Genomic DNA, 25,108 nt, shown 5'->3' with positions numbered 1-25,108 from the left:
TGATGATGATGATGATTAAGATGCGTGTTTTTTTGTTTGTTTGTTTTGCATTGATCTGTTTGCTTGTTCTCTAAGAAGTGTGGTGAAGTCTAATAGATATACTATCTTATAATTAACAAAATGAATTCCATTCTTTCTATGAAAGTAAAAGCATCTTGTGTGGAAGAATCACACTTCATACTCTTTATGATCCAGGAATAAGTGGTGTATAATAATGATAATGATAATATTGTTTGTTCTCAATGCTCAACTGCTGTGGAAGATGATCCAGTGTATGTATATTTAAACTTTTTTACTGTATATATACACTGATTCACTTCACATTCAGTCACACTCTTCTGTCTTCGATGCCTTTCTGTTTTATTCTTTCTTCTACAGTGTATGATTTCTTTGTGGGGCCGTTTGTTTCGTTCTGTTTGGAGGTAATGCTTGATGTTTCATAGTGTCTGACCAACAGAAATACATTAAGTGTATGCTGTGTTTGATTTGTATAGAAATGTGGTTCAAAGTATGTTTAAAAACAAACGAATATCCATTGTAAGAAGAAAAGGAAAAAAAAAAGGAACCCAGGCCCTAATGAAGCTAACAAAGTGTGGCTTGTGGTCATATTTGTATTTAATAAAGTTTCTAACTGAATACATTCGTGCGCTACACATTTCCTGTCTCCAGTCTGAGTCAGAGTCAAAAGGTTCAACAGTAACCACAGGCTAGTGCGTCAACTTCAACCCTATTGCTTATGTTTTAAGTAACAATAGGTGAGCGCTGCAGTGGATCCCTCAGGTCATTCTGACGTTCAGTTTGTTTTATTTAACAAGACAAACATTAAAAAAATATATAAAAACAGTAACTCAGAGGTTTTTTTTTTTCTTTTAAAGGGTTAGCAGAGGCTGAGCTGAAGGTTAAATACACTTCAGATTCTTGCAGTATGCTGTTGGGGGAACTCTCTAAATCTCAGGAGTGAGCAGAAGGGGAAATTTATTTTTCATCCACACCCGTTTTACGTAATGACCCCAATTTTTTTTTTTTTCCCCCCCCATCTAACCTTGTCTCTCTGAGCTCTGTTTTCTGAGGCTGGCCAAGTTTGTGACATTACCGGTAATTAAAGTTAGTGTTGCTAAGCCTCATGCTTTAACAACATCAATCTCTTTATATGTGTTTATTAATCATTAATCATTCGCTGCCTCTACAGTGCAGGTTAGACAGTGAGATGAACTGAGCTCAGGCTCAAAGGTGATTGATCAAGCTTCATGGTCCAACCAGTAACATTATATTCCACTGCTATGTTGACCGTACTGAGTCTCTGAGGTGGTTTTGTTATTATAAAAATTTAATTTTATGTATTTAATGTTAATTTATAAACACTTTTACACAAGACATTCACAATAGGTACAAAAAGGCAACTTGGTAATCAGATATATTAGGAACAAATGTGTTCAGGTATCTTGGCTTAGAAATTGCAATGTCGTAGCAGAAATTTATAACTGAGGATCTTCACACAGTGGCACTGCGTGGCAGAGTAGCTACATCACAGCAAATCAGTGACAACTTTGGTTTTTCTTCAACATTTCCAGCTGTCTGGGAACAAACTAGTCCTTGCTCTCAGTGTCCCACGTGAGCTTTCCAGCTTTTCCAGCTATCGTTTGGCCTGCGGCGCGTACAGGAAGATGGCGCTGAAGGTGGAGAGGATCTCCCTGGCCTCGGTGGTGGCCAGCTGGCCCCCGGTCCGCACCAGACCCACGCGGTCTCCTTTCCTCAGGGGCAGAATCAGGCTGAAGGACACCGAGCTGCCGCAGCCGCAGTGGTCTCCGGCCGGGCCCCGGTGGTAAGCGTCTCCAGGCCCCGCCGAGCTCTGCAGCTTCTGGACGCTGCGGTTCGACACCGACAGGACGGCCTCCACGCGATCACCCGGCTTTGCGCTGAGCAGACCTGAGACCAGGTATCGGCCATCCTGTGGCACGGTGAAGATCCCTGTAGGAGTGAGAATTGACAAAGAAAATCTTTAATTTTCAGGCTCCCGAGGTTGAAATCCATGTGGTTTTACGAGCTGTGTACTCGGTTGTCATGCAATGATGTCATTAGTTTTCGAATTTGCATAATACCACCCCTACTAGAGACCAGAGCAGCATCTCTACGCAAATGAGAATGACTGAGGCATCCTGGGTAATTTAGGGGCAGCGTCCGGCATTTTTAAATTGCACTCAGTGGCTTTTTGTGTTTTGATGGAACGTAGACTAACTAACAATCAATTTGAATGTTTTATTTTTTGTTTCTTTTGTAGCACTATGTCTCGTAATTATTTTGACACCCTCCTTGAAACCGACCGTTCACGCTATCTGGAAAATTACAATTAAAGCAGAAGTAAACGATATTTTTGTGTTAATATAAGTCTTAAATAGTTATATCTTCCAACAGCAATCACTTACATAGAGTGTTTGGACCGAAACACGGGTCTGTCAGTCACTCTGCTCTGCTCTGAGCCGAGGAGAAAACTTTTCTCGTATCCTACAAGTTTTATCCAATGAGGAGAGAGAACGGCATGCAGGGCTGTGTGTGCAGCCAAGGGATGCGCCTGAATGTGGTGACGTAGGGACAAGGACGTCATGGTGCGTTCAAGGCAACTCCTGTTTTTCCGACCTGTGAAGTCGTACCAGTTCGATCTGGTACGAGTTCACGGGTCGGAAGTTACGAGTGGCCGTTATAGTGACTTTCACAGGTAAAACAGGTCGGAAAAACACGAGTGGGTTGCCTGGAACGCTACAAAGTCGTAAGTCGTGACTTGAAGCCTTGAAGCTGTAATTCACGGTTTCAAAAGCCTGCCTGGAACGCAGCATTAGCCAAAACGACCGGATCGCTTACTTCTGCTTTAATTAATCTACCGGTATGCCCATTTAGCCTCCCACAATGATCAATGACCCCACACAGTGGCCAGAAATTTCTTACCCAGACATCCACACGTATTTGGTCGAATCACCAGGTAGGTTTTGGCTAAGTGTTGTCTGTAAATAGTAGCCAACTTTTTGTTAGTTAGTTTGTCAAGCCAGTTAGGCTGAACTTTTCAATGGAGGGGCGCTGCCCCCAAATTACCCAGGATGCCTCAGTCACTCTCATTTGCATAAAGATGCCCTCTATCTGTAGAGGGGGCGGGGCCTGGTGAGCAGTGGCTCATTTGCATGTAAAGGGACAGGCACTGAAACCAGCCGTTCTGAACAGGGCTGTTTTGAGCAAATGAAAAGGGCTGTGATGTTTGATCCTTGGGGTATTTTGACCGAAGCATGTCACAGACATTTCTTTAAGACACCTGGGAACTATTTTAATTTGTGGAAAAGTGGCATAATATGTCTCCTTTAATGCTGAAAGAAGAGAAATATGAATGTAGTGCAAAAACGTATATTGTCTCGGCCCATCAGGGACGACATCACATTGATATATTGTCACCTTATAAAAGAATCATGGCAGACATGTGAGCAAACATCGGCTCATCCGGCAGACACAGAGCAACATTAGCATTCATCTGGAGTCACGTCTCTGGCCTCCAGTGGATGGGATGTCCAATATTAATCTTCTCTGTTTTCCTCTCCATCAAATATAGGCTACCTCTTGTGGAAACAACGCCGCTGAGGGTGATGATGACACTGTACCCGAGTTACACGCTGTTACATTTGTGACTTGTAACCTACAGGTATGTTTGCTTTTCATTCCCCTGTTTCCTATCCTAACCCGTCTCCATGGGTGATTAATAATTATATGACACACACTGTTAGGATAAGGCATTGTTTTCCTTCTGTTTCCCTCTTGTTCTCTTGTTTGTCTGCAGTTTGCCTCTTTGTATTTGTGTGTGTGAGTGTGTGAGGGGAAGTGGGCGTGGCTTATGCGCCCTCCAGTCTCCACACACACCGGCTTCTCATCATGCAATTACCACCTCTACCTGCTGCAGTATAAAGGACCGGTTCAACTCAGCGTCTCTCCACTAGATCTTTCCGTCTCTTTTAGTGCTGCTAACGCTGCGACCATGTTCGGTTTGTTCCCTGTTTTTCTCTCTGTGTATTTTATGGACTTTTTTCTAATCCTGCTCCTGTGCCTCAGATCCACTCGCCTGCTGTCCAGCTGCCTGCCACGCTCAGCTCCCATCTCATTATTGCCAGCTTGGGTTTTCTTTGCCTTTGCCCAGCTCTGCAGGGCCGCCGTCACCATTATCCTGCCAGACTGTCTAACAAACCCCCACTGCCCTCATCACCACAACCAGACCCGGTCCACACCTTAAACTTAGACTACAACAACAGACCTACAGTAGCAGGTTCAGATCTATACCAAAACAGCACGAGGTACAGTAGTTGAAGCAACAGGCTTCAGGGCCCAGTTGTTCAAAAGGTGTAGGCTAATCTGGATCAAAATTATCTGGATTTTGAAATCCCTTTTTTTTGTTAATCCACAGTCTACGTAGTCCGTTTTACTTTTATGCCAGTTGTTAAAAGCAAAGTTGGATTGGAGCAGTCTGATCCAGATAGAGACTTCATGATTACCAAATCTGGATAATGACTGCTCTAAATGGGGCTGCATATCACACTGAAGGCTACTAGGTAAAAAGTACATTATTCATATACATTGCGAATATTTTTCAATGTGTTTCCAATTAATTTCATTCAAATTTCAAATTTCATTTAATTATCCAATAGTTTGGGAAAGGTTCTTCATTTGTGGAATAATCAAAAGTTAACTTTATTTACTTTATCACTGTAATGGTTTAAAAATTCAGGTGCAAAATATAAATCAAAAAATGTGTATATTTATGCTACAGTATGAATGTTGTTTATTTGACTAGTTTGAATTTAATTTTAACCACATTTTGTTCCTGAAATTCACCCCGAATCCACCAAACTGTTGGGATCAGAATAATCCAGATTTTTTTGGTTATCCCGATGCTACTAAAATGTTTTGAACAACACAAACTGAGGGTTTGATCCAGATTAAAACCAAGACTGTACTATGTATGTGATCTGATCCGGTCTCAGTATCCGTTTTTTGTTTTGAACAAGCCATTTTAAAGATTTGATCCAATCCATTATCCAAAATTTAATCAGATTACCTTTGAACAACTGGGCCCAGTGATGAACGGAAGAAACAAAAGACTGAAAGGAATCAAAGTGGTTCCTGGGATATTTGCGTTTCATTAAATGTATCATCATAATGCTGTGTGTGTTTGTGTTTGCTGTACCTGTCTGTGGATTGTAGTGTCCGCCATCATTAACCAGGATCCTGTTGAAGCGAATGATGCCGAAGTCTCCAGAGAAAGGCTGCTGGGTGAGGCCGGCCGAGAAGGAGAAGGGATCTGCAAAGGCGCTGTTGTCCACTGAAACTGGACGCCACAGAAACACATGAGTCAGGCAGCGTCTCACTCACTCACTCACTTCAAAGACGTACGTATGTATTTAGGTGTATTTGTCACCTCATCTCACTGAATACATCACTTCACATAAACCTCTCCATAAACTAATGAAATTATTTTTATGTTTTTTTCTTTCTGTACCCATGCAGCTATAGAAGTGGTGAGAGGCAGAGAGATGATTTCCAGATGGATTTTTATTTTTTTTTTACCTGGTGATTGAACTGGAGCTTGATGCAGCGGGTTCCACGGCACCTTTGCTGCTACGGGAACTACAAGGTGCAAAATGAAGAAAGTGTTAAAGCTGGTACGTGTTCCTACTGTCAAGGCTTTGAGCCAAAGTGTGACACCTTTTTATGTTTATAGCTGTTCCAGTCATATGAGTCTCAGGTTGTGTGTTTTAAAAAAAAACACGAATACAAAGGATCTGTTTCTTCTAGTCTAGCTTTATCTGCGTCAGCCGGTGGACCGACTGACTGAACTTTGTTTCAGTCACGTATCTACTTCAACAATACCATTTCTTTAATCATAATCACCGAATGTAACATTTGCCTTGCAGCCCCGGGTAAAAAAAAAACTTTCTGGTAAGTGCCTGATGAGTTAAAATCCTTCCACAGCTCGCCCACATCTCCTTCAACTAAACACATCCAGTTCTCACTCCCTCGCACTCTAAGGCTACAAATTATTCACAGCTTTTCCAGGTTTTTTTCTTCTTTTTCTTCTGCGCTGATGTGGTAGAATGGCAAAGTCTTCACATGCATGCAATTTAACTTGATAATGAACTGCTACAATACCTTGGTGGTTGGTTGATTGCGGCCTGAAAGACACTGGCTGCAGAGGGGGATAGCCTGCAAGAGAACCAGATGAGAAACACATCATGTTTTATTATCATCTGAGGAGACGGGGGTTAGTGAACGCACTTGCCAGAGGCAGCTGTTTGGTTTTCCATGCAAAAACATTATGGCAACTGAGGGACAGTTTCCCCAAGAAGATATAAGAAAAGCGAAAACAGTTCATAATCCAAACTGCATAATTTTGGTTTTACAAGTGCATTTCGAGTCAAGTTGATTCTGATTTTGTTCTTTCGGGGCAATGAGAGAAAATTCAGTTGTTTACTGCAGGTGTTTCTCCAGAGGCTTGACATGGATCCAAACCTGCAGGTATGTGAGCTCCAGATAAAAACTCTCAAAGACACAACTGAGAATAAAAATTGACGTGAAAAACCCACTTGCGTGGTAATGAAAGAAACCTGAAACAACTTTCATGGCTCCATATCAAAGCCAGAAGTCTTGGACTAATAGGAAGTACATGGCTTCTTCTCCCACACTATCAGGGAACAATTACTGTACAACTGCTGTCTCTAATACTGTGCTGCCAAAACATACCCATGTGAGAGTGAAAACAAAGCCTATTTTGTTGCTTCTTGTTTTCCCAAGAGGAGTCCAGTTAGTTCAACCCGGAGCTGGCAAAATCTAAGACTATCTGTTTGCTCTTCCATCCAATTTGACTCCACTAAAAAGTCATTTTGGTATAGAAATCCGATGTCTGGAGGTGGAAATAAAAAGTGTAGGGATAATTTAACGCCCGTTATTGGTTCCTTGTGTGAAAATTAAACAAAAGAACAAAAAACAGACGCTCAGACGGCTCAGCTCCAAAGTTTGTCGCTCGTCGTTAGTTTGGATGTGACTTTGAATTGACAGCAGCAATTGAAAAAGAGGAACATGAGTACATTCTGTCACACGTGCGGTGATGTTGGCTCAGCCTCGACAGCACCGCGCTAGACATGCTGTCATGTGAGTGTCATAAAAATCCTTGCTGTCATTGCAGCGATGACAGATTCTAGTTTCACCCTTCATTCATGCATCTTACAAGTCTGTGCATCAGAGACATCTGAGACGGCAGCCTGCAAATTACAGTGGAAGTTGTTGAGTATATTTGACCAACAATAGATAGCTACTAGTATTTAGTACAGTTAGTTATGCTGCAGTTCAATTAGCAATGATGGTATTTATTTAAAGCAGAAGTAAGCGGAATATTTGTGTTAATATAAGTCTTAAATAGTTATATCTTCTGACAGCAATCACTTCTATAGAGTGTTTGGTCCAAAACATGGGTCTGTCAGTCACTCTGCTCTGCTGTAAGCCGAGGAGAAAACTTTCCTTGTATCCTACAACCTTTATCCAATGAGGAGAGAGAACGGCATAAAGGGGCGGTCCTCTCTCTGTGTGCAGCCAAGGGATGCGCGTGAATGTGGTGACGTAGGGACGAGGGCGGGGACTGCTAACTCCATCTGCTGACAAGAAGTTAGCCAAAACGACCGGATCGCTTAGCCTACTTCTGCTTTAAACTTATTATATACTGTACCAACAGAAATACAGCAGCTCTGGGAAATTCTGTTTTTCAATATGAGCTACGTACTGTATGTCTATTATTGTTGTTCTGGGGAATTAAACATTACGATAAGCATGGGAGAAAGATTCTGTAGCTGATAGTTATGTTTTAATATGCAAGCGGCAGAAGTAAGCAGTTTAAAGACACAATATAGGATCCAAAACACAACAAACGGATTGCAGTTTTTTTTAATTTTTTTTTATGGTACTTGCCTCTGTAATTTGCAGGCTACAATTTACAGCATTGCCAAATCCAGTTTTGTGCTAAAAAAAAATCCCCATGGTGAAACTACAAGGAGACTCAGATGTTTTGTTGTTCGGTCCAGATCAATCAAATAAAACATATTAAAAAGGATGAATGTCGGTCTAGATAGAAAACCAAAAGGTCATTGTGAACATTATAGTGTCTCTCTCACCTGGTGCGCCTGCGAACCCTTTGACAGGCGCGCCAGACGCCGAGTGCTCGGAGCCTCTCCTCACGGTCACCCTGCGGACGTAGCCCGGAGGTCCGGCCTCGCCCGTCTCCACCACCGGCCTTACGGGAACCAGGGGAACCAGAGTGTGGTGGCCTGGTTGCTGGGGGCTGGACGGCTGCCTCGGTGGAGTGATGATCTTGTTTGTGTGCGTGTTGGGCTGCACCGGCTGGCCGGGGTTGTAAGGCTGTCTGGGGCTGGACGGCGGTGGCGGGATGATTAGAGGGATGTGGATTTGCTGTATTCGAGTTCTGGTCGGAGTGGTTTCCGGCCTCTCTGGTCTCAGAGTCATTCCTTGGGGAGGAAAAAAAAAAAAAAAAGACATAAGAAAAAGGAGCAAATATGTAAATATATCAGTTTATAATTCACTTCCCAACCATATGATAGGCTTTATGATCTGTGATGATTATGGAAAACACTGTTAGTGAATCACACAAGCCTCTGGTGTAATTTTTGTTTACTTATCCAACTTCCTCTCTCACATTCAGACCACATCCCTCCCTTCGCTTGTGAAATCTCCTCAATATCTTGTACTCTGATAACGAGCCAAATTAGACCAGGCCTGCTCTGCACCTTGGAGCTGCTTTTTTTTTTTTTTTTCAACCGGTACCCTTATTATTACCCTTCATAAAAACAAACCAGGCGGTCGATTTGACTTTTAGGCAACGAGAACCATCTGAAGAGAAACAGGTTGGCTGCTTGCCAGACCCCCTGAGGGCAGAGACATCACATGGGCCTCTGAGGTGGACGCAGAGACGCTGCGAGAGCGTCCCGGGGACAACAAAAAGTAATTACAGTACCTGCTTTGTGTCAGCCCCTTCTCACAACCAGGTGTCGGACAGATTTGTGTCGCGCTGTATTTTCTGGCTTCAGTAAACGGTCTGTACGTTTATATGACTTGTTTGGTGCGCCGGGGCGGGCACATACAACTAGTATCTGTCGTGCCATTTTCGACCTTGTGGGTGAGGTTGGGCATAAATGGAGCCTGGCTAACAGGATTACAGTAATGTCATTCATGCAGAGACACTTGCATCAAGGAAATGACCACTTATTGCAAATGATTATGGTGGGAAAAGGCTCTGCTCTTTAGCAAAGCTCTCAGACACAGTATACAAAAGACTCTACAGGGAGAATAAGCATATTAACTATTATACAGAGAGATGCACAAATGTTAAATCTCATCAAGCCATCACTGCCATAATGTTTCAATGCATAATGGAGATGAGATGGCAAACAGCGATGCATCAGCAAGCCGTGTAGATATGATGATGTCAGTAGTGTAATGGTGAGAAGGCCAAGGCATAAAGGCCACCTTGTGTATGCTGTGTAGCTATACATCTGATTTGGATGTTTCAAATCAGCTGATTGATGATGATGTTATTCAAAAGGATAGTTTAACATTTTGGCAAATTCGCCTAGTGCCATAATCCCTATAGTCATAGCAGTAGGTTCATTACCTTTAATTATCGGTGCATGTTGTTTTGAGATCCACGGGGCAGAGACGAGCTGCTCAGTGAACACAATGGAGGTGAACGGTACAGGTCCCCTGTCCCTCATCAAATACACAATCCAACAACTCTAAAATGCTCTCATGGAGAAGTTGTGACCTGCACAGTCACCATGTTATAATGTAACATTACAAGACAGAATTGTTTTCGGAGCAAATTAGCCGGAAACTACATTTCAAAAGCACAAGTTGTTCTGAGTATTTGCTTCATGTGTCGTAATGTTACATAATTTGTACATGATTATCTCAGCGTGGTGAATGTGCAGGTCACAACTTCTCCGCTAGAGCACTTTGGAGTTGTTGGATTGTGTATTTGATGAGTTTGATGAGGGACAGGGGACCTGTACCGTTCACCTCCATTGTGTTCACTGAGCAGCTCGCGTCTCTGCCCCGTGGATCTCAAAACAACATGCACCGATAATTAAAGGTAATGAACCTTCTCCTATATAAGGATTATGGCAATAGGCGCATTTGCCAAAATGTTGAACTATCCCTTTAAGCACTGTGGGTGATTGAGCCAAACGCTAACGTAAGCATGCTCACAACAAAACTGTCGACATACTGGGCAGTAATGTGGAGCATGTTCACGTCTCAGTCTATGTATGTGCACTGTTGATGAGGGGGTCTCCTCTGTGTGTGTGTCTCTTGCGCTACTCGCACACACACAAGAGGAAACATATGTTTCCATATGAGTGTGTGTGTGGAGGGGGGGGGCACATCTGTTGCTGATGGTGTTATGCTATGCAGTTAGTAGCTGTAAGGCAATATGCAATGTAGCAATATGGCAGGAAAAGACAAGGAAGGAGAATAAGAAGCTGGCAAACACTGTACTGAACAAAGTATATTATTAGAAAGAGTCAAACATTGGCTTTTCTGTGTTTATAGAGGACTTTTGTTAGCATTAGCCACATGAATGTAAACTTTGGTATTTTATTAGCTGGTGCAATGCTGCATTTTCTTAACTCTCAACTAGATGAGTTTATTAGATTTTCCACTTTCTATTCCCAAGGTCAAGAATAAACGTTCACACTAATTTCACAGGGTAGCCTACAGTACCTTTAAAGGACTTTGTGGCATCTTGAAACTAGTGTAATCGTCTATGAGTTCTGCCAAAGCAAACAACATTATAATGATTGAAACTGTGCACTGATTCCTGCACTCAGGCGAAGTGATCAATCTAAAAGTACCTGAGAATAATCATGTTATATTAGAGTCAGCTTCTTACTCCGGATTATGAAAGTAATCAGACACTCTGTTTTTTTTTTATCAAATAAAACATCAACAACAAATTTTCCCTTCCAACTGCAAGCGAGTGGCACCACAAGCTACTCAGAAACCACATGTATAATCAAAAACAAATTAAAACCACCAATCATCATGTACTGAGATAATCAGAAATCTCTTCTTCATTTCCTCCCTATGCCTCCTTCAGGATGCCAGTTGCCTGAGTGCATATTTCCCATGAGCTCTCAGCCTGCTTCTCACTAAGGGGGCAACCGCAAGAGTCGGGGAAAAAAACACAGTGAAGGGCGCGTGCACATACACACAGACTGAGCTGGTGCAACCGAAAAAAGGATTCACCAAAACCAGATGTTATTGTTTACATGCAGATTGAGACATCGTAGGTAGGCGGATCGGAGGGATGCTTTAGTCACCGGTGGCTGCAGCTTTTGGGTGACAGTGCAATGAGTGTTTCAAACGCGTCGGCGAGCATCATGTAGTATTGCAACAGACAAGTCGATCATGCGATGGAAAATGGTGTCAAGGGGCACGGAGCAGGGTGCGGTGACGGTGGTGATGGTGGTGGTTACACACGCGTACAATAATGCATCACTCACAGTCTGTCTGACATACATTATCCTCTTTTCGTTTTCTCTATATATGCACATGGACACAATTTCATCGTCCACCCCCCATTTTCCTCCACTGATATTAATGATGGGAGTTTCAAACTGTGCACCACATGGCAGACCTCTGGGACTCCCGTTATGTATCTGGCTCCACTCTCCTCTGAAGACTTTCAGATGGGCTCCCGGGTTAAGAGATGGAAACACCTCACCTCACGGCTTTTCAGATGTCTCTGGGGGAAACGGTTGGAGTCAAAGCGCCCCCTCAAAAAATCCGGTGCTGACTAAATATATACTGTGTGTGTGTGTATGTGTGTGTGTGTGTGTGGCACTGTCAAATACAATTTTCCATTCTTTCCCAGCAGACACGCTTCGACTTCAAAAAGGCCTTTGATGTCTTGTTTCTCTTGTGTTCCCTCATCACAGTAGACAGTTAATCTCACTGCCTGTCTCACCGATATAAAGTCAGAATGATCAATTGCAAAGTATTGATCCATGAAATCAAAGCATTCATTTTATTCCAGCTTTTTTTTCTCCCCTCTTTTTTTTGATATTTTTGATAGCCTCCCTTGTCAATGTATACTTACAGGGAGAGGGAGGAGGAGAAGTCCTCTGCACTCTTGGAAGGACAAATCGGAAGAGAAAAAAAAAGTGGCCAAAAGGAGAGAGGATGAGAGAGAGCAATTCAGAGATAAGAGAGAGAGAGAGAGAAGAAGGGAAATGACAGGGAAGTTATTTGAGCTGGGCTGGGATCGCCTCCAAAAAAAAAGGAGTAGAAAAAAAAAACAGCTTGAGAGTCAAATGAGAAAATTCAGCACAAGACGGCTGATTAGTCACTGTCAGAATAAGGAACAGTGTGCTCCAGCTCTTTGAGAGCAGAAGCTCTTTACATATTTCTACGTTTCCTAATAACCTCTATCAAGCCGGTTAGATACTGAAAAACTGTTATTTCAAAATAACAAAATGCACGAGAGTTAAACTTTGAAATGAGGCAAGATTTAAGAGTCTGCTTTGCCTTGAGCAGCTGCTGAACTCCACCTCCCTATTGGAGAGAAAGACCATGCAGAAGACAAACACATAAGTCGTGGTGCAGTTGTAGTAAACCACCACCGCCGCGGCTGCAGCTGCTGCTGCTGAGGGCAAATCAATGCCAACATTTTGCAACTGAAGTCACACGAATCCATTCAGCAGTCGCATTGAGTAAGGGCAAAGCTATTCCACTTAATCTTTCAGTTATGCTATTACAACACCTCATCTGTTCCCGGCCTCCTCGGGGTCTTCATATGACTGTGTGGAGAATATGAGCAGAGAGGAAACATTTCAGTAGGTTCGCAACCACCACCACACCCAGAGAGCTGGGAGTTTTCATGGAATTTTTTTTTATTTTTTATCTCTATTTAGAGTATTTTTCTCTTTCCCAAGCTTGGACAAAACATTAAATTCTGGGCCACACAGCCAAACAAACCTTCTCATCATGAGATTTACAATACAGATTGTGTATACAAAGTGTACGAATACGATGAGGGGAATGTCTCAGGACATTTTGGGAATGTAATATCTGGTTAATTGTAAAAAGTTGGATGGGAAATCAGATACTTCTCTGTTATCTTGATAGTCAATGGGAAGCTAACTAAATTATCTCAGAACAAAATATGTAAACAATTATTCAGCTTCTATCCAAATGAACAAAATCCAGCTACCAGCACCTCAGTAATAAAACGTACTACTTTATATCTTGTTTGTTAAATCGATACAAAATCACTGCAGTCAATATATGCCAAACCATTTCTTGATCAGGACCAGTTGCTTTGACAACCAGCAGCAACTCCAGGAAGTTAAACTGTGAGATTTAGGGGTGGACTTTTGTTACATTTGGACGGAGCTTTTTCCCCTATCAGCTGTGGGTGGTCCCTTTAACATTCACACATGAGTTTGGTATCAATCTTCTCATCTGACTCTAAGCAAGAAAGTGAACTAGTGTGTGCTATTTTCACTACCACTGTCATGCCTGTACTGTAATCCTTTTAAACGCAGCATAGTAATAAAAAACACGACAAAATGGAAATAGCTACTTCTGACTATCAGCACCTCTATAGCAAATTTCACAGTCATGAGTCAGTACGCACAGTTCTCTCTGATTTAATGCCGGGAAGAAGTGCAGTATAATGTTCCATGTACGGTAATGAAATCAAATATCATAGTTTGGAAATAACTGGCCATCTTTGGCGAAGAGTGAAATGGAATACAAAATGCCTTCACGCACTCTGTCTCTCTACACCACAACCATTAATCCATCCACCTTCCATTCCTCCTCAGGTCTCTCTATCACACAACTGCTTTTTGGACGATGGTTTCAGAAAAGGGAGGCACCGGTGATGGGGCCCAAGCCATGACATCACAAGCGAGGGTAGTTGAAGCATCTGGTCCTGGGTGTGGAGCCCTGCTTCTCCCCTCTCCATCAAGAGTGGCTCCAGCAGTGAGTCAGGGCCCTTAATGAAGACCAGATTCTGCTCATAAGGCTGAGGTCACCCGACGGGAATCTCTGGAGGTTGGTATGTGTACATGTGCAAGGAGAAAGAGGGAGGTGTATTGTGTATGCGTGTATGAGTGTGTGTGTTTTTGTGTGTGGTGAGACACTGAGCACTGAGGTTGAGGTTCTGTGGTATGAGTAGAAAAAGCTATGTCATGGTGCAAGAAAGAAGATCTCACAGCTCAACATGGTCATAAAGGGAGTGGGCAAGATGGAACAATCTACAAGGGTTAGGTTTCGGGTTCTGACATTTACATAAGGGAGTAATGAGGCGCGAAACAGTGCGAGTAAATCATAGCTAGGAGGGGCTGAGACCGGAATATAAACTTAGCTTGGCATGTGAAAATTTAAGATTCAGTTTACCTGTCACATTCCTGACATTAAAACTGGGAAATTCTTAGGACAACATGAATCTAAGTCACAGGAAGTTTCCATTGTGGGCCTCTGCCTCTCGGTGCCGGGACATATTGAATGACATACTCAAGGCAAGCACAGGAGGCCCAGTGAACTCGTGTCCTCCCACTCCGGGAAATACCCTGTGGTCATTCATGGGATCTGATCCTTCCTTCCAAGCCTCCATGTAAACCAGGCAAAGCAGAATGCATTATATGGGGGGGATTATCTCCAGGAACAGTTTGTGTTTACACAGATGTTAATCACACTTGATAAATTGAAAGTTAGGGAGGAAGCTGAAAAAAAGATTGTGTATTTAGTTTTTGTGTCTTTATCCAACTTATTTTGAGTGTATTTTGGTGCTTGACTGTGCTAATGCTGGTATCAGCTGAAAATGCAGAACTAACCAACAGACATTTAAGCAGCAAAATTGTGCCGTAATCTACGTCTAATTACTCATCTTGATCTAGTAAGACCTCAGCCCTAGCACTAATGAATGCATGATCCAAGAACTTAATGCCAGCAGCTGGCCAGGGGTGCAGAGGGGAGAAAGTAGGCAGAAGTTTGAACTTCTTTTTCAAGCTTTTTTCATCACTAAACAGCTTCTTCTATCATCCACTGTTTGAATGTACAAATGAAGCACAGTCCTCTAAATGTCTTCCAGGGAGACCCACCCAATAGTTTGCACTGTTGCTCCTCTACGTCAGCAGGCTTTTCTGCTTTGCCTTTGAGTGTGGCTGCTATAAAAAGCTATAAACGCCCTTGCTTTCCTTTATGTTCAGATGATAACAATGCACAGTGGCCTAGCCTTGATTCCTCATTTCAGTTTCCTTTCAGGAAGAGACCCAGTCAAACTGTAGACACCAACTACCAAGGTTTACCACGATATCAATGGCGATGAGTTAAATTCTATTTTATAGTGATAAACCTTCTTAAAATGGGCCTCATGGCCAGGCTTCTATGTATCAAATGGCAACATTGATAAATATGAACTCACATTAACCTTTCATCTCAGTGAAAGACCATTAGGTCCTGAGATCACCTCCTTTTAAAGACAGTACCACAAACAGCCAATGATATCACTGAAGTATCACCAAACCACCAACTCACCTGGCTCTTTGGCAGCGACATCTTTCAAAACGTGTTTGGCCATCTGGGATAGTTGCCCTTGGAGCTTCTGCACAGAGTTCTGCAGTGCGACGATGTCTGCGCCATGATTTCCACAGGTCACGTTCATCCTGGAGACACAGTCACGCATACCGCCAACATGTCTCTCCAGCCCGTCTTTCAGCTCTTTGATGTTGGCAGAAACGCCGTCTAATCTTCCACACACTTTTTCAAGTCTGCTCACTCGACCATCCACGGCAGAAATGCCATCGGAAACGCCCGCTGTGTTGTGTTTACACTCTCTCAGTTCAGTGGACACCTGTCTACTGAGCGCATCGAGCCCGTTCTTCAGCGCCTCCACCTGACGTCTGGTGTCATCTGCATGACCACCGGCGGGTACTGCAAGAACTGGTGTCCGGTGGTCCCATGTTGGACTCCGAGCACCGCTCTGCTCCGCATGGCAGCAGGTAGAGTTTATTCTTTCCACATCCTGGTTGTATTTGCTCAAGGAGTCACTTAACCCGCTAACAGCACCGGCCAGGCCAAGCACATTATCTTGGAGATTAATTAATCCCCTCTGGAAGTCATCCATTGTTCTGGCACGACGGTCATGTTCAGTTGAGTGTCTCTCAACCATGTCCTTCAGTTGCTTGAGCTTGTCTGTGTTGGCAGTGACATTTGTGTGAAGAACGTCCAGGTCGTTCCTATACCGGCTCAGGTCCTTCACAATGTTTCCTAGGCCGTTAGACGTGCTTGAAGAACTTGCTGCACCTTCAGTATTTCCTGAGGCTGAACATCCTGCAGAGCATAACTCTCCGACAGCATTGATCTTGTGCTCCAAACCATCGACAAGGAACTTGTTGTTAGTGACTTGAGCCTGCAGGGCATCCATGGAGTCACTAAACATCCCTGGGAATGAATTGTTGCTTATTTCCACCAGCATGTTGGTAAACTGATCCTCCACGTGGTTGACACGGTCGTCCAGGAGCTGACGTAGTGCTGCCACCTCTTCTGAAATTGTTCGGGTCAGCTTCTCTTCAATGTAGAAACAGTGAGTTTCTGCATTTTCTTCTGTGATGTTTATACGGGCCTCCAGCTCTTCAATCATTGGACCAAAATCATTGTCTACCTGAGGTGCTGACAGATGCAGCAGCTCGTTGTCAATACGTACATTCAGGATGCGGTGAGCCTCAGCAATACGATCAATCTCACGCCACAGGTCTTTGTGGTCACTATGGTCACTGTGGTCCTCTTTCTCCTTGGATGGATCCGTCTGCCTCTGGGTTCGAACGGGTCCGTCTGCAGCAGCCATGTCCAGACGCAGTGCCCGGATCTCCTTTTTCAGGTCAGCCTCCTTGGAGTTCACCAGTTTGGTCAGGCTCACCAAACCATGGTCACAGCTGTCTTCACAGGTCTTCTGCAAGCTCTGGATCTTGTCATTGCATGAGGTTTGTAACTTGGCCACGTGTTCTTCCACATTCTGGTCTAGCTCCTTCTTCAGCTTCTCAAATTTTCCATCAACGTAGGTCTGTACAATATCAAACTCTGTGATGGCCGGAGCCTGAGCTTGAGAGGCATCCATCAGGACACGGATCTGACCCTCATGACTCGTCATGGTTCCTCTTAGGTCTTCCAAAGCCTCATCTTTACTTTTCAATGCATTGTTGATATCATCCAACCGGGCCACTATTTTCTCTATGGCCTTGTCTCCAGCAATCCCTCCTCTGGTGGCCTGGTGTCCATCGAGCACTCCCGGGCTGTCCTCCGTACCTGCAGTCACAGAGCTGTCTGGACGCATGTTGTTAAGAAGTGTCACCAGCATCTTCTTTGTGTCTTCCTGCAGGTCTGTGCGGACGTTGGCAGTTAGCCCCGACAAAGCAGACTGGAGATCCAGGACTGTCTGAGAGAGGCGCTGAACTTCCCCCTCAAGAAGACGCACCTTATCTATCCCACCGTGTCTTGTCTCATGGTGCCCTGTCTCTCTCCGCTCTGGCCCTATAATCACAAAATGCACAAGTACACACAAGTGATTATATCTTCTATGAGAATAGTTTCATTTAGCAGTTTAGAGGTAAAAATTTGGCATTTGTATTATGATTTACGGCAAACTAATAAAAACACAGATGGTAGAATAGAAAGAGGTGTCTTACGCTGTGTGTGTCTGGGTATATATCCAGGATTTGGTGGGAGGTAAGGCTGTGTTCCCTGCACTGTTTGTCGATCCGGGGGTGGTTTTAAATCTTTACAGTCTGGACCTTGGTAACCAGGACAGCATCTCCACTCTAACTCTGTGACAGTCTTGTGGGCAATCTTGTATGTGGGTCGAAACCGGGTTTTATATCTGTAAAACAAGGCAGAGTAATCAATAACTTTTGTTTCATCAAAATATCCAATGTGGATATGAAATGGGAAACACAGAGCTTCATGTCCATGACCAAAACCAGAGCATTTGGAAAGTGTTATCAGTGTTACTCCTGTCTTTTTGTAAAAACATGTGTTGTTTTTCCATGCAAGAGCAACCTTCCAGACAGAAGAAAGAAACGGTTTCAATGATTTATATTTTTATTGGAAACTGTTGTTGTACAAACACCAAAATGTCTGATTCCTGGGTATGGACATTTTAGAGCTTCTCTGCTCTTAACACTACATTAATGTCAAACTTTCTAGCCAAGGCAAACAGTTCCCAAAGAAACAATAGATTACATCACTTTCCTGAAGGCAGGGGTCATGTCATGTGGAACATCTGGAAAGTTGCTGTCGAAATGGTTATCTTTGCTCATTTCCCAACTGTCACCCTTACTGACGCCCCCGTTCTAGATTGATGAATAGGGCAAAAGGAAACTGAAAACCTGTAGGACAATCATACTTCACAGTCTGGCTGTAATCAACTTAAATCTCACCCTATTTTGAGACTTGCAGCCTGCACGGTGTGTCATAACTAAATGTGAAAACTTGAGGTGTCTACTCTCACTTCCAGCTACTTCTTGCTTCACACGGGAACTTGGAAATGTGCACTGGTGACCTAAGAAATAACAGTTTCCAGGGATGATCTTTCCACAGCATTGTGGAAATATTTTGTTTCTAAACTAATAATGATTCATAAAGTGAAACCACATTAAAATTGCAACACAACATCTCCCTGTGCAGAATTACTGACAACTTACTCCCAATTACTGGTAGGAATACGTCCATTTACAGGAAGCATTTACAAAGGAAGATCATGATTTGGTTGATTTGTTGGCTTAAATCAAACATTGTGTTACTTGAACATGATTTATTATCTTATCAAAGTTAGAAAAAAGGAAGAAAATAGTAGTGTTGAGAAAAGCCCATGCTGCCAGACTTCCAAAATATACACAAAACTATTTCAAAAATATACACAAGAAGCAGTTTTTGTAGTGTCTTTGTAAATATTTGGGTTTCGCATTTGAAATGCACTTTGAATTCCTATAATAAATCTTCCGCACCACTCCCAACTGTTTATATCTACAGGGACATTAATTCAGCACAGAGGTGTGGAGTGCAGCTCCTAGATACAACTCAGATGAGATTCTTTTTGATGTGCTTTTCGGATGAAATGATATCCCAGAATGATGATGAAAGCTACTACAGGATATAGAGTTATGTTACATTGAGGGCCAATATACCTGCTAATGACAAATCAGCAGCTGTGAACCATCTGTTCATGTGTGATAACACATATTCAAATACAAGATGGGACTAGATAAATGCAGATTTAGAGGTTTTAATAATTTGAAATGAATAAATGAATCAAGCTTTGATGCTTGGACCAAAAGGTTGCGCTGGTCTAAATATAAATAAACATTCTGAGTACATAATGGTGATTAACTTTTTTCAGTAATTTGTCACCAATCAATATACAAATATGATGCAGACAACTTGGTTCCCTCATTACCATTTAGGGTTCAATCGGGGACCCTATAGTATAGAAGTAGGCCATCATGTGAAAAATCTTTATATTGAATTTGATCAAAGACCATTCTGAATTTGGTTCAAAAATGTAATTATCTCCTTTGGGAAAACACATATTTGTATTACTGTTCAACATACTGATGTGTAGGCTACATTGTACTGGGAATGGTGCAGCTATATTTCCCCGGAGAGAGAAAGGGGAGTGAAGTGTGATGAATTGGGATTATTAGACCTAAACTGTTAAGGTCCTTTTGTCTAAATGTAACCGGGACTTAGTGTGTCCATTTTTCAGATACAGGTCTAGGAGAGTCCAAGGATTGTATTTCCCTGTTTTCTTTTCCCTTAACCTGAACCTCACCTCATTCCTACTATTAAACTGTATTGGCTTCCTATTTCTGAGCCTCGGGATCCAAACTTTTACCTTAGTCCCAATCATGTTTAGGCAACATTTCCTGCACAACCATTTTGCCTTCTTTTTTTTCTCTTTCTGAGAACTGTGCATTTTTGGCTCTGACAGTGGAGTTTCTTCAGTCACGTAACATTTCTGCTGCCTGGTCTCTTCCAAAAAAACATTCTGTACAGTATCAGTACTCCAGTCTGTCTCATCTGCTACATCTAAACATGCACCCTTGACCCCTTTTTTTCCCCTTTGCCCCCCACGCTGGATGCTCACGTCACTTGCTGCTGGCAGTCGGGCTGGTAGGCTGGGCAGGGGGCCACCACGGGCTCCTCGAAGCTCTCCACACCCCCCTGCACGGCGCAGCTCACGTTCTTGTGCACCACATAGGCGCACCAGTTCCTGAGGAGAGAGGCAGATATAAACAAGAGCTCCTAGATGTGCTGTTTTACCAAGATTTATTTTTGGGAGAACACTTGTGCAAGCATGCACCAAAGAAAAACAGCCGGACTTTTCTTATTTTAGTAATTTGGCCATAAAAGTATCATAACTAGTTCCATATGCGTTACTGAACTTTCTCTGGAGGGTGCGTAATTTCAGTTTTCCTCCTTTTTTCTCCTCGCAAGTCTATTATGAATTATCAGGAAACGGCTTCTAATGCACTAATAGTGTGTGTTCCAGATGAGAGATTAGACTAATCACTGACATTCCTGCATTTATCTGGATCGTATCACCTATGGCCACACTGGCAGAGCTCGAGCCGTATTTAGACACAGGCTGATAACACACAGGCACAGTCGACTACAGATAGATATGACCAAAAGAGGCTAAAGCTTCAGGTCAGGTCATACCGATCGATGAGAAGTTTGGAAGTAATCGCGTTTTTATTGGCAACTGTGCTGCACCACAAGCGCACAGCCTTCACCTTCTGGGAAAAGTGCGATTAGAGAAACGCCCGAGAGGAACTGCGTTTGAAGAGGCTTTTTTCTTTCTTTCTTTCTTTTTAGAAATCAGAAAAAGTTGAGATAGTTCGCAATAAAAGTTCAAAAAGAAAACATTTCCTACCTGTTTCTGTGTCTGTGCACCACTCCAGTGTATGCAGACCCTTGGAACAAGCCATAAGAGGAGGAGGAGGGAGACCCGTACGTGAAGTGAAAGTTTAAAAACAGTGTGAAAAGTGTCCACCGCCAATCCATCTCTCCATGTCTGTGATTCATACTCAACAAACGCTTCAAAATAAATATTCCCAACACAGAAACGAATGGACCACTCAGTTGTTACCAGGCGCGATGTTCCCTCAAACCAAAGTCACATTGCCCCAGTGACTGAACCAACTCTAATAACTCAAGTTTGGGGAAGTCCACATCCAGTGCTGCTCCCTTGGAATGACGTTAAGGCCCCACACCCTCCTCCCAAAAACACAGATGAGGGAAGAAAAAAAAACAACACTCCCCCTGCCTTAAACGTTTATAGCTAGTAGATGTCCAGGCTTGTAGTAGTTCATCTTTAATGTAGTTAGAGGTCATTAATCAATGAAAGAGACGATGCCACCAAAGAGGACTTGGGATGCAGCTTGATTAAGTCTTTCTCAGCCAACAGCCATTAATTCACACCTCAGTGATCAACATAAGAGGATAATGTCTTTTGAATGCAGCCTCCAGTGTTAAAGGTGTGTGCAGGGGCAGCCGGGTGCTGATGATATTCATGACCAGGGATAACAACAGTGATTTACATTAATTCTGCCTGGCTGGTGAAGGGGGATATTGTGTGTGTCTGTGTGTGGAGGGGAGAGAGAAAGTATCATGTCTGTTCTTTTCTCCAACACATTGAATCCCTCACCGAGCAAATTCCATTTTTTAAGCCAAACGGAGCAATTTGCTGAGCAATATCTCAGTGTGCACGGAGACAGAAAGTAGCACATTAGTTACACAAGAGCTTCAATTCACAGCACTCCAGGCAGGAATTCATTGTCAGTGCAGGGCCATGTAAAAAAAAAAAAAAGTGTGAGCACAAGAAGATTTTCCATGCACATGGCGGGTGCTGTGAAAATTGTTTTTGTCAGATGGCCTTAAGCAATTTCACCCTAGAAACCGAGGGAGATAGTGAGTTAAACGAAGGCAGAGTGAGCATTCATAACACCAGATAGGGGCCTAATGATTCAGGGGGATGCTGTGAAACCTTATGGGGGTGGAAACATACAAACACACACACTCGGACAGACACAAACAGTTTGAGACACATACACAGACATATATATCCACAAGTTATGGCTCCTCCCTGGCTGAAAGGAGCCCTTTACCAGTGAACAAGCTTTTTCCTGAACTGCTGTCAGACCAGAGATAGCCCTTCCTAAAAATAAGCCTGCGCTATTTCATCAGGCAGCGTGTACTGGGCCCGCCGACTGAGAGATGCTGGAATAGGTTATGTAAGTGGAGGATGTCTGCAGGGGATTGATTTTAAAGTGTTTCATCAACATGAGCAAGCTTGAGGCAAACTTGACATGTCATTATCTATCATCATATCATATCACTTGAACAACCCTTTAATGAGATTATTGACAATCTTATATTGATTTTCTCTGGCTCCTTTCCCCCCTCATTCTCACGCACCATCCTGACCCACATTATGTATCCGACAAACGTCAACATCGCAGGCTATTCAGACTCAGAGAGGGGAAAAACAGTCGTTGGTTAACAGGTTTCATGTGAGTCATAATTGGGATCGTTTCTGGTCATTTCCCTGGTCTCCAGAAGAGGGCAGCACAGCAGCAGTAAAGAGAGCTCAAACTTCCTTCTTGTAGTCATGGCAATTCCTTTCCAAAAGTGTTGGGAGTGAGAAAAGGACATTTCATTAATGAGACAGTATAAGTGCCTGAGTCCTGAAACCTCGCCACGCTGTGCTCATGTCAATTATCTGTCTTGGCCACAGATCACCATCACTTCTTTATTACTGTCCGGTTTATTGGCATCACATTATCTCTCTGACTAAACCATCATCAGCCAATCTCCCTTCCTGTCTGTTTTATGTTATTTGTCACCATTACAATGCCCGTTAACATTTACAGCTAATTGTCACCAGGTGATCATTCTGTTTGTCCACCTCAGAGACAAAAAAACACACACTGCATACTCTGTTTTCACTGCTATCAGACCTCACCCTTTACTATTTATATTGGAAGTTAAATAGTAACTCATATACCCAGGCATTAATATAGAATAGATAGAGAATGGGACATAAGGGGAATCAGGACTGAAGTAAAACAGCAGCCGATATCTTTCAGTTTAAAAAAGAAAACACACACGCACACACAATAATTTCAGCTATAAATCCAGGGGACGTTTCCTCATTTCACCTCTCTGGGATCAATTTCTTATTTTTCGACTTTGCAGAAGTTGGAGGACTGATTGGAATTGGAATAGCCTGCATTGAACCCGAGTTGGATCCTTTGGCGCATACAATGCATTTGTCATTGAGACATGCATTTTGCAAGGCCACCGTTCACCAGAGCTACTTTTACCCTTTAAATTCCATGTGCTTCCTGCAAAGCGCCGACCTTGATCTTTATGTTAACTTATAAACAATGTGCTGGTGCACTTGTGGGGCCTTCGATGCTGCTACCGAGGCAACACAAAGGATGTTTTTTTTATTTATTTATTTGAAAGGACCAGGATCTGTACTGTGCTGCAAAGTCACTACAGCACAAAGAGAGCTGGAACACATCGCTTCACATCATGTGGATCATATTAGATTCAGCCTGAGCTAAATGTCCATGTTCACAAAAAGGGAAGAAAATACCGGCACTGACTTTTTTTGTGTCACCCGGCGAGCGTAAACATTGCCGCAGAGATTGCTTTCATTTGGCAAGCGGGCTATTCACCACGTGCATTACACCATGATACTGCTGCACTTTCACAGGGCGAAGCAGTGGGAGAGCCAAGGCCTGCACACACTGCCTACACACAGGTGCTTTTCAAAGTGGGGTCAAGGGCCTGGCGAGGAGGGGCGCTGCGGTGGGCTTGTTGCTTCAGTATCACTTTTCTTTCCTGTAGCTCCACACAGCAAAACAGAACAGTATTCGACGTGGTGTTTTGATCATGTTTCACTTTATTGCCTCACTGCAGGTTCTTATATGTAATATGTAGTCACAGGTCTAAATAGTCTATAGACAGTATGCATCATCACACTCCTGACCACCTTTAGAGACATATACCGTACTGCATGAGGGCTCATTTAATAGCATGATGAAGCAGTGAAGACTCCTGGTGTCACTGCATGCTGTTACACCCACTCTCAGAGGCTTTTTGAATATGCGTTTGGTGAAAGGGAAGCAGAAATGATGATACCTCAGAGAATCGACTGCACCAGATTGTCTTCTACCATTATTTCAGATTTTTTTTTTATCCCTCTTGTCTCCATGACTCCTCTCTCCTTTATTTTGCTTCCCAGAGAAAAAGAAACAGACGTGACGGAGGCAACACTGACTTGTATCCTGTTGCTTTTGTTGCAGTTGACTAATCGAAAAATAGACACCCTAATTAGTCGACCTTTCCATTATGTGTGTGATACTTGCATTTCTGGGCGCGTCGACAGATTTATTTATTTTTAGGTTATTAATTGGCATAACACTGTGGATGACCTCCTCTGGATCAGGGTGTAGGTTTGATTCCTCTTGTTTTGCTGACGGGAAAAAAAAAGGAAGCATAGTGGATCTGAATCACTGAAGTGCCATGATCAGAACATAAGATTAAGGGAAAGTTCAAACAAATGTCAGGGTCAGAGACAGACGGGGAGACAGACTTGGAGACAAAAGGGGGAGCGTTACAGTTGCCTGTCGTGGATGTACACAAATAACGCACCCACCCACACGCATACAAAGTCTCCCTCCTGAGTCTCTCACACATCCACACGGGCCTGTGAATGCAGACACACACAGCAGATTAGGAAAGCTGATTTATTGGTTGTAAAATGTTAATATAGCTATAAGCTGTGCTCATGAATTGTTAATTAAGGCCGTGACAGACTCGTCACCTAAAATGTTAATGAGGTGAGATTGTGTCGGGGGCCGAGAGGTCTCTGCGAGCTACTGAGCAAATACAACAGATGAGCTGAATCCACAAGACCCCCACATGCTATAATAAGAAACGCTGAGGG

The 25,108-nt window shown here is 43.1% G+C and overlaps 2 protein-coding genes across 2 annotated transcripts in view; both read right to left on the bottom strand.

Moving 5' to 3' along the window:
• clul1 (clusterin-like 1 (retinal)) overlaps positions 1 to 25,108 on the bottom strand; it is a 279,095-nt gene that overhangs the window by 78,852 nt on the left and 175,135 nt on the right. The gene's annotated exons all lie outside the window — the stretch shown is intronic.
• Positions 1,034 to 21,343, bottom strand: emilin2a (elastin microfibril interfacer 2a). Its single transcript, XM_085804861.1, has 9 exons — positions 21,023 to 21,343; positions 20,234 to 20,359; positions 17,778 to 17,968; positions 15,631 to 17,622; positions 8,187 to 8,537; positions 6,175 to 6,228; positions 5,593 to 5,652; positions 5,213 to 5,353; positions 1,034 to 1,968 (listed from the first exon to the last, which is right to left on the bottom strand). Exons 1-9 carry the CDS (start codon positions 21,172 to 21,174, stop codon positions 1,634 to 1,636), a joined length of 3,402 nt encoding a protein of 1,133 aa, XP_085660987.1. The 5' UTR covers positions 21,175 to 21,343; the 3' UTR covers positions 1,034 to 1,633.

Source organism: Trachurus japonicus, chromosome 17 (assembly GCF_045865225.1).
Source record: "Trachurus japonicus isolate A0001 chromosome 17, Traja_1.0".
Taxonomy (NCBI): Eukaryota; Metazoa; Chordata; class Actinopteri; order Carangiformes; family Carangidae; genus Trachurus; species Trachurus japonicus.
The sequence above is the reverse complement of the archived record's forward strand: the minus strand, read 5'-3'. Positions and strand labels throughout refer to the sequence as shown.